Source organism: Scylla paramamosain, chromosome 37, assembly GCF_035594125.1.
Source record: "Scylla paramamosain isolate STU-SP2022 chromosome 37, ASM3559412v1, whole genome shotgun sequence".
In the NCBI taxonomy this organism is placed as follows: domain Eukaryota; kingdom Metazoa; phylum Arthropoda; class Malacostraca; order Decapoda; family Portunidae; genus Scylla; species Scylla paramamosain.
This window is the reverse complement of record NC_087187.1, coordinates 4,960,001-4,970,000: the sequence shown is the minus strand read 5'-3', so window position 1 is coordinate 4,970,000 and position 10,000 is coordinate 4,960,001. Positions and strand designations below refer to the sequence as shown.

Genomic DNA, 10,000 nt, shown 5'->3' with positions numbered 1-10,000 from the left:
TGTGTGTGTGATTATGAAGAGGTTGAAATAGAGAGGAAAATAAGACAGTAGAAGGGAAAGCACATTATATTTAGCAGGTCAGGTTGAAAAAGACAGGAAAACAAGACACGAGTAAGGTTACATTATTCTGTCATAGGTTACTTACTGTACAGCGTAAAAGAATACTATTAGGAATTTAAGCAACACCACATACGTTCACCTCGACTGCGTTGTGTTGTGATAGTATTGCGTCATCTGTTTACTTATGATGTCACCCTTTCAAAATGGCCGACTTGGAGGAGGAGGAGGAGGAGGAGAGAAAGGAAACGAAAAAGGGGCTTATGGTGAATGTGTGTGTGTGTGTGTGTGTGTGTGTGTGTGTGTGTGTGTGTGTGTGTGTGTGTGTGTGTGTGTGTGTGTGTGTTCGGGTGTGATCTCATCCACCTTCTCCTCCTCCTCCTCCTCCTCCTCCTCCTCCTCCTCCTCCTCCTCCTCCTCCTCCTCCTCCTCCTCCTCCGCGTTTTCTCCTTCACTGTCCTAATTTTTCTCTCCTCACCTCTCTCTCTCTCTCTCTCTCTCTCTCTCTCTCTCTCTCTCTCTCTCTCTCTCTCTCTCTCTCTCTCTCTCTCTCTCTCTCTCTCTCTCTCTCTCAAATGCAGAAAAGTAGAAGGAATAGAGAAAGATATAGAAGACTGGGAAAGAAAGTAGAAAGAAGGAAGAGAAATAGAAGAAGAGAGGAGGAGGAGGAGGAGTAGTAGGAGGAGAAATTTCTACCTATCTCTCATCTCTTGTCAGGAAAAGGGAGATAAATAAGAAGGAAGAGAATGTCAAGGGAGGAGGAGAGAATAGAATAACTAAGTCCTTTTTCTTTCTCTTCCTCTTCCTCTTCCTTGCAAAATAAGAGGTAAGAGGAAAAGAGGGTAAAGAGGATTAATGTATACCCCCTCTTCCCTCTTCCTCCTCCTCTTCCTTAAATAGAGAAGCAGGAAGAAGAATAGCGAGAAAGGAAAGGAAGAAAGGGTAGATTTGATGTCCCCCTTTCCTCTTCCTTTTTCTCTTCCTATTCCCTTAATAGAGAAATGGGAGGAAGAATAGGAGGATGGGGAAGATGTGAATTTAAATATGTCCCTTCCCATTTCTTCCTCCTCTTCCTTAAATAGAGAAATGGGAGGAAGAATAGGAAGAAAGGAAAAGGAAGAAATGGATTTGATGTGTCTCCTCCATTCTATCTTCTTCCTCTTTCTTTAATAGAGAAATGGGAAGAAGAATAGGAAGAAAGGAAGAGGAAATTCCCTCCTCTTCTTCCTCTTCCTTAAATAGAGAAACAGGAAGAAGAGGAGGAGGGAAAGAAGGGGAAGTAATATTATTTAATTTCTATCCTCCCATTCCTTTTCTTCTTTTCTTCTTCCTTTAATGGAGAAGCAACAAGAAGAGAAGGAAAAGAAAAAGAATAGAAATTAATTAATCTTCCCTCTTCTTCGTCACCTCTTCCTCCTCTTCCTCCTCCTCCCCCTCCCCCCCAAAGATGTGATGCAGATACCACAGACCCCATTCTTCCCTTCCCCTTCAGATCCAGCCTCCCCACCTCGCTCCCACCAGCCCACTCCGGCCGCCCACCCTTGGTCTAAGCTCACATGAGGCGTGTTGTGTCATGATGGGTGTAAGTGTCCTGGGCTGGCACACACACACACACACACACACACACACACACACACACACACACACACACACACACACACACACACACACACACACACAGTTATAGTTTACATACATCTAAAAAAATATACTTGCATTTATTTAGTCAGTATAGTAAGATACGTACATACATACATACATATATTCATACATACATACATACATACATACATACATACATACAGAGGGAGTTATATGCATTTCTTTAGTTAGTTACACGTTAGTTTTATTTATTTATTTATTTATTTATTTTTGTAGTTAGTTACACACACACACACACACACACACACACACACACACACACACACACACACACACACACACACACACACACACACACACACACACACACACACACACACAGGTTTCCATTCACTTATTTAGTTAAGTCACAAAAATCTGTTATGCAGTTAGTTATTTGTTTAGTAATACACGTACATACATACATACATACATACATACATACATACAGACAGACAGACAGACAGACAGACATATGTATTCAGTTAGTCAGTGAGTGAGTCAGTCGGTTAGTCATACACGTACAGTCTCTCTCTCTCTCTCTCTCTCTCTCTCTCTCTCTCTCTCTCTCTCTCTCTCTCTCTCTCTCTCTCTCTCTCTCTCTCTCTCTCTCTCTCTCTCTCTCTCTCATGCACACCAGAGTTTCAGTCATGTATACATTTCACATTCTTTCACGCACATAATAGCACACACACACACACACACACACACACACACACACACACACACACACACACACACACACACACACACACACACACACACACACACACACACACACACACACACACACACACACACACACACACGATACTTAACCCTCCTCAACACCACACACGAACTAGTAACACCACCACCACCACCACCACCGCCACCACAGCTTCAAAACAAAACACGGCTAAACAGCGCAGCGCTTTTCAAAACAGCGCAGACTAGTGAAGAAAAAAATAAATAAATAAAAATACAGCTATTTCTTTATATCCTTCACAGACTTAGCTTAGCCCTCCACAGTTGAACACAGCAGCTAGCAACACCGCAGCACCACCATCACAGCTTTAGCCTAGCTTAGCGTAGCGCGGCTTGGCTAAAAATCGCAAAAAAGCGCAAGTATCTTAAGTACAGCCTAGCGCAGCGCGATTTGTGGATTGGTTTTAATAATATACGCAGTTTGTTATTTCCTAGATCAGTTTAAAGCGCAGGGCAGTATTGGGGGGTGATTCTGTTATCCATAAAAAGCTCAGTAGTTTGTTGTTCATTGATCTTACGTTTGCGCAGCGCGTTTTGTTGATTCCAAACGGGGTGATGTCCTAATATTGCGCAGCGTGTCTTGAACAGTGCAGGGCGGCGTGTGGTGAAGGCGCGGGGAAAGTGGGTTTTGTGGATAGAGAGAGAGAGAGAGAGAGAGAGAGAGAGAGAGAGAGAGAGAGAGAGAGAGAGAGAGAGAGAGAGAGAATGTTATGTCTAGTCCTCTGTCTGGCTTGTCTTTCCGTTGGTCTCTTGCTTATTTATTCTCTCTCTCTCTCTCTCTCTCTCTCTCTCTCTCTCTCTCTCTCTCTCTCTCTCTCTCTCTCTCTCTCTCTCTCTCTTTCTTTTTCATATTGTATTCCTTCGGTGTAAAGTTTCTACCACTACTACTATTACTATTATTACTACTACTTTGTGCGTGTGTGTGTGTGTGTGTGTGTGTGTGTGTGTGTGTGTGTGTGTGTGTGAGGAATAAAGAAGAGAAGATAAAGAATAATAAAGAAATATATCAAATAAAGAATAATCATCAATAGTTTTGTTATGTAGTTAACATCAACTTTCATTTTCTTTTCACATCACTTAAAATTTTCAATAATATAATTTTTTTTTGTGGGGGAAAGAAATTTGTAGGTATATTATTAATTTCCTTTATTTTTCCCTTTTTTTCATATTATTATTATTATTATTATTATTATCATTATCATTATCATTATTATTTCAGTTATTTTCCTTTTTTATTTATTTTTATTTATTTTTATTTCTTTTGCTACGCTTATATTCTTGTGTTTATAAGTTTGTTTGTTTCTCCCCTTTATTTCCCTTATATTTCTTCACCTTACCTGGCTTTTGTTTACCTGCCTCCTAGTACCTGACCCTCTTAGTAACGCTCTCCCTTACCATTCTCCCCTCGCAAAATCATAGTAAGAATCAAATAGTACTGGTACCTGCCTATCCCCTTCAAGGTACCCTCCTATTAGTACCTGCAATCACCCAACAAGGCTCTCTTAGTAACCTGATCTCCCTAGTACCTAATCCCTAGTTTTACCTCTCAATTTCACACCTGGTTCAATGTTTACAAGGTACCTGCCCCTAGTAATCCCTAGTACACGTGTTGTCCTGTTCATCTTGTACTTTGCTAAGCTTTTTCTCGTAGGGCTTAGAAGATATATGACTAGTAAAATGTACGCCTTGCTGTGCCCGCCTATTTCATTATGTAGTATATATTGTCTTTTGTACTTGATATATTTTTCATTCTTTCTGTCCTTCTACCTCTTTTTCCTTTCTCTATTTCCTGTTGAGTCTGTTCTGTTCTGTTCTGTTCCTTTTTTTCTCTTTTCCCTTTCGGTTTTGTTGTTTTTTCTTCTCTTCCTCTTTTTTCTTTCTTTTTTTTTCTCTAGTGTTTGTGTTTTTGTCTCTCCTAGTATTCGTAATGTTACTAGTATTTCAATTTGCAGCTTTAAAGTTTGTTGTGTTTCATCCTTGTTCTTATTCTCTATTTTTTTTCCTTAGTTTTCTTTTCTTTTCCTACTTTTCTTCCTTTTTCTTGCTCATTGTATTGTGTTTGTTGCTTTTGTTATAATTGTTATCGTTATTATTATTTTCTTTTCTTGTTTTCCTTATTCTTGTTCTTCCATTTCCATACCATCCAAACCCCTATCCACTCCTATACAACCCCTCCATTACACCCATAGCCACCCCATACTCCGTCCTCACCCCATTCAGTCCCCCATCATCCCAGTAGCCACTCCCATACAAACCTCCCATTTCTTCCACCACCTCCATACAAACCCATTACCCCCAAACCTCCCATTCCTCACCCCCATCACTCCCATTACCTAATCCAACTTAACCAACCCCATACAAACCCACATCTCTCTCTCTCTATATATTTTCGACCCTTCCCCGTGCCCCCCATATAAACTCCCCATTCTCTCATAAGCCATGCCCATACTAACCCCGCTTGGTCTCCCCCAGCAGCATAACTCCGCGCCTTACCTCCCCGGCATCCCCACCATGAGCAACTTCAATCCCTACATCGCCTCCTCCCCCGTTATGACGATGGGCGTGACTGATGGGGCAGTGGCCTCCCCCATCACTGGCGTAGTCCCCCAGCAAGCCGTCGTGCCTGCCCAGAAGGTGCCAAGGACTGATCGACTAGAGGTATGACTTAGTGTGCTAGTTTCTTTTTCCTTTTTCCTTTTTCCTTTTTTTTCATATTTTTTTTGTCTTCACTTTTTTTTTGTCTTCACTTTTTTTATTCTTTCTTTCTCTTTTTCTTGAGGATTGATACTGTTATTTTTTTCTTTATTTAGGTTTGTTTTGTTTCCTCTTCCTTTTTTTTCTTTATGATTTTTTTTTTTGTTGTTTTCGTTATTTCTTCCACTTTTTCCTCCGGTTTGTTTTCACTGTGCTGTCTTTTCTCCCTGTTTTTTTCTTTCTTTTTTTTTTGGGTTCATTCTTTCCTTTTCTCGATGTGACTCACTTATTTTTTTCATTTTTTTCTTTTCTTTACCTTACATTTTCTTATTTTCATTCTTTCTCTCGTGGTGTGATTCACTGTGCCCTTTTTTCCTTTTTTTTTTATTTTTCCTCGTTTTCCCTCTCCCTTTGTTCTTGTACATCTCCTTTCTCGGGTTCTTTAATTTTTTTACTCTTTTTTTCCTTTCTTTCCTCCTCTTTTTCTATTTTCCTTTAGATCTTTTCCTTCGGGTCTGTTTTTCTTTTTTTCTCTTTTCTGTTTCTCTGTTTTTGTCTCAGTCTTTTTCCTCTTTTCTTTTTACTCTCTCCTATAATTTTTTCCTTATTTTTTATCTTTATTTTCACTTTCCTCTTCCCATGCTTCTTTCTTTCCTTTAATCTTCCCCTCTTTCTTTCCCATTCTTGTTTTCCCCCCTCATCTCTTCTGTTTTCCCTTAATTTTCCCCTCTATTTCTCTACTCTTTTTTACTTGCTCTTTAATTTCTTTCTTTCCCCTTTTTCCTTCTCTTTTTTCCCTTTCGTCTTTCTCTAGTTTCCCTCCCTCTCCCTCTTCATTTGTCGCCTCATCTCTCTTTCTCTCTGTTCCTACTCTTCTTTTTCCCCTCACTTTTCCTTTCCCCGCTTTTCCTCTTCTCTCTCTCTCTCTCTCTCTCTCTCTCTCTCTCTCTCTCTCTCTCTCTCTCTCTCTCTCTCTCTCTCTCTCTCTCTCTCTCTCTCTCTCTCTCTCTCTCTCTCTCTCTCTCTCTCTCATTGCCGTTAATGTGACGGAATAAACAAGAACAAAACCACTTTTTCACGCTAAAGTGTGAAGATTATATAGATTTATTCACGTTGGCAAACAAGGTCAGGATTTTTAAAGCAAAGAACGATAAGTAATAATAAGCAAGATGTAGAAAATGAATAAGAATCAGTAATTTTTTTTTATAAAGGAAAGGAAGGTAAAAAAAAAGAATAATAACTAAAAATAAGAAGCAAAAGAGGATTTTTTTCTATAAAGCCAAGAAAAATAAAGAATAATGAATGATAAGATAAATAAGAATGTGAGATATATTTTTATGAAGGAAGGAAAGATAAAAGATAATGAATAAGGATATGGAGAGAGAGAGAGAGAGAGAGAGAGAGAGAGAGAGAGAGAGAGAGAGAGAGAGAGAGAGAGAGAGAGAGAGAGATAAGATTAGACACACATACATACAATTAAACGTGAGTAAACAGATGATAAATTGTTCAGCAAAATAAAAGATGAATTAGAGAAGGGAGGAATGAAGTAGAAAAGACAGGAATGGAGGAGAAAAGCTAGGGAAAAGGGGGAAAAGGACGGAAAAAAAGAGAGAAAAGGAAAGAAATGTGGATAATGTTGTATATGACCATACTTAGGAAAAAAATATAAAAGAACAACAAAAACTACCAAGACAATAAATTAAATAAAAAAAATGAAAATAGCGATGATCAAGTTAAGAGATGGACAGTAGTAAGGATAATAATTAGAGAGAGAGAGAGAGAGAGAGAGAGAGAGAGAGAGAGAGAGAGAGAGAGAGAGAGAGAGAGAGAGCAGATACAAACAAATAACGATAAAAAAAACAACAACAACAATAACAATAATAAGAAAGATAACAAATAAAAAAATCCACTTTACATAAAATAGAGAAAAAGAAAAAAAAGAAAAGTAAAAAAGTAAAAAAAAACAAAAAAAACATGGAAGCTGATTCTTTTTTTAAATCCGCATCGTTAAACTTAAGCTTCGCGGTAATGAGAGGGAGAGGAGGAGGAAGAGGAGGAGGAGGAGGAGGAGGAGGAGGAGGAGGAGGGAGAGAGGAAGAGGGAGAGAGGAAGAGGAGATGGCTTCATGGCTTACCTCCCACACGCCTCTCTCTCTCTCTCTCTCTCTCTCTCTCTCTCTCTCTCTCTCTCTCTCTCTCTCTCTCTCTCTCTCTCTCTCTTTCACACCTCTTTCATCCTCTTCTGTTTATATCCTACCATCATCTCTTCCTCTCTTTTCTCTTTTCTTCTCCATCCATCCCTCTTTCCTCTCAATTTTCTCTTCCCATTCTTTTTATTCCCTTTCTTTACCCTTCTATCCTTCCTCTGTTCTTCTCTTCACACCCTTTTTCCTCCCTTATCTTCTGGTCTTCCTCGTTCTTGTTCTTGATTTAGTTCTTCCTCTTGTTCTTCTTGTTCTTCTATCTCCTTTTATTTCCATATTTATTTATTTATTTTTTCTCTATTTCAGTGTGTACGTATTGTTAAGTGTGTGTGTATGTATCGTGTACACATTTTGCCTTGCAGTTCACATACGTACATGATGTCTTGACGTACACACACAAGTTTACTACTGTTAGTCTTCACATGTACGCATATGTTGAGAATAATACTTACATGACAGTAATTAATTATTTTTTTTTATGTAAGTGTAGAAAGAAAATGTTTTCGTAATAGAGTAAAATTTATTATTATTATTATTATTATTATTATTATTATTATTATTATTATTATTATTATTATTATTATTATTATTATGTAGATTTTTCTCTCCTCACTGGATATTTCTTAAAGTAATTGCATGTTGAGGAAGAAGAAGAGGAGGAAGAGTAAGGGGAAGAGGGGAAGAATGGTGAGGGGTGATACTGCTTCTCTCTTTCCCCTCCTCCCTCTTCATCATTCTCTTCCTCTCTCTTCCTTCTCAGTCTCTTCTTCAGTAAGCAAATGCATGGAAATAGGTCTCTCTCTCTCTCTCTCTCTCTCTCTCTCTCTCTCTCTCTCTCTCTCTCTCTCTCTCTCTCTCTCTCTCTCTCTCTCTCTCTCTCTCTCTCTCTCTCTCTCTCTCTCTCTCTCTCTCTCTCTCATAATTGTAGATAGATAGGTGTGTTAATAGAGCAAGATTATTATTATTATTATTATTATTATTATTATTATTATTATTATTATTATTATTATTATTATTATTACTGTTGTATGTAGTGTTGTTTATCACCATTGCCTCTTCTCAGCTATTTATTCACTTATTTTTTTCTCTCTCCTTTTTTTTTCTTTTTTTTAACCACATAAAAAAAAAAGAACTATAATTTTATCTTGTCTAATTTTTATGTCTTGTATTACACCTTCTTTCATTTCAGGGAAGCATTATTATTAAAAAAACAACAACAACAACAACAACAACCAACAAATAATAATAATAATTGCATTGACATGCCTTGCTGTTACTACTGTTACTACTACTCCTTTTTATCTTCCATTTATTAATATGTATAATTATTTTTTATTTACGATTTTTTGTTGTAACTCTAAAACCCCTAACATTGCTTCTCTTTGTTATTTGTGTGTGTGTATGTTTGTGTGTGTAAGTGTGTGTGTATGTGTGTGTATAACGTGTACTTCTGTGTGTGTGTGTGTGTGTGATTGTGAATGTGTGTGTACGTGTGTGTGTGTACATGAACATAACACTCGTATTAACTCTTGTATTCCTTTATTTTTTGCTTTTCCTTTGTAAACTACTCTTGTAATAACCTGCATATACATATTTTTTGTTATGTGTTAATTTATGTATACTTTTAACATATACATACTGAATTTTTGTTTATTTTTTCCTGTATTATGTGTACGTACGTGTGTTTGTATGTGTGTGTTCGTGTGTTTGTGTGTGTGTGTTTGTTTGTTTGTGTCGATTAATTACTACTATGCTGCATCGTTACTTATTCATTATAAATATTTTTTTTTATTTTACTGTTTTTTCATCACATTTCTTTTCATTTTTTAATTTTTTCTCCCTTTTCGACGTGACATGTTTATCATTATTATTATTTTTCATATATATAACATTTGTCGCTTGTTCTCAATGGCAACAACATTTTTTGACATTTTTTCCTTTATTTTTTTATTGTCTCTGTTTTTCCATTTGCTAACATTTTCACCCTTTCCTTCTCATCATGTTTACGTGTTACTTGTATTACCATTACTACCATCACCATTATTATTATTATTATTATTATTATTATTATTATTATTATTATTATTATTATTATTATTATTATTATTCCTGTCACATCTCAACAGACATTCCTTGTAACCATTTTATTTACTGTTACATATGAATGAATTATTATTATTATTATCATTACCACTTTTTTCATCATTATTATTATGAATGTACAAGTTATTATTTATTTTTTCATTATTTTCTTAATAGTTGACTGATTTGTTTGTTTTCTCTTACTATTCTTGACCGCCATGACTATTGTGATGATAGTCCGAGTGTAATGAGTCACTGTAATGAGTCACTGTAATGAGTCACTGGTAATTGATAATGATTCTTAGCGGGATGATAATAATGAGGCTGTGGTATTAAACCGCGGCGTCCCCTCATTGCTGCTCCATCCACCTGGGTAGTTGTCTGCCTCGCAAACCTCCATCATCACCGTCATCATCACCGCCATCATCACCGTCACTGTCATTGTCACCCTCATTATTGTTTTCATTCATCTTCGCATTTCCAGTTTACATTCATGCTCTTGCTGTCATCGTCATTGTCAGCATCATCACCATCATCGTCATTATCGTTGTCGTCATCTTCATCATCATCATCATC

The 10,000-nt window shown here is 37.2% G+C and overlaps 1 protein-coding gene across 1 annotated transcript in view; it reads left to right on the top strand.

The window, feature by feature from the left end:
- The window catches only part of LOC135091408 (muscleblind-like protein 1), a 171,819-nt gene that overhangs the window by 141,457 nt on the left and 20,362 nt on the right, over positions 1-10,000 (top strand). The window contains 2 exon segments of the mRNA XM_063989041.1: positions 1,550-1,639; positions 4,918-5,103. Coding sequence (XP_063845111.1) covers positions 1,550-1,639; positions 4,918-5,103 — 276 coding nt within the window.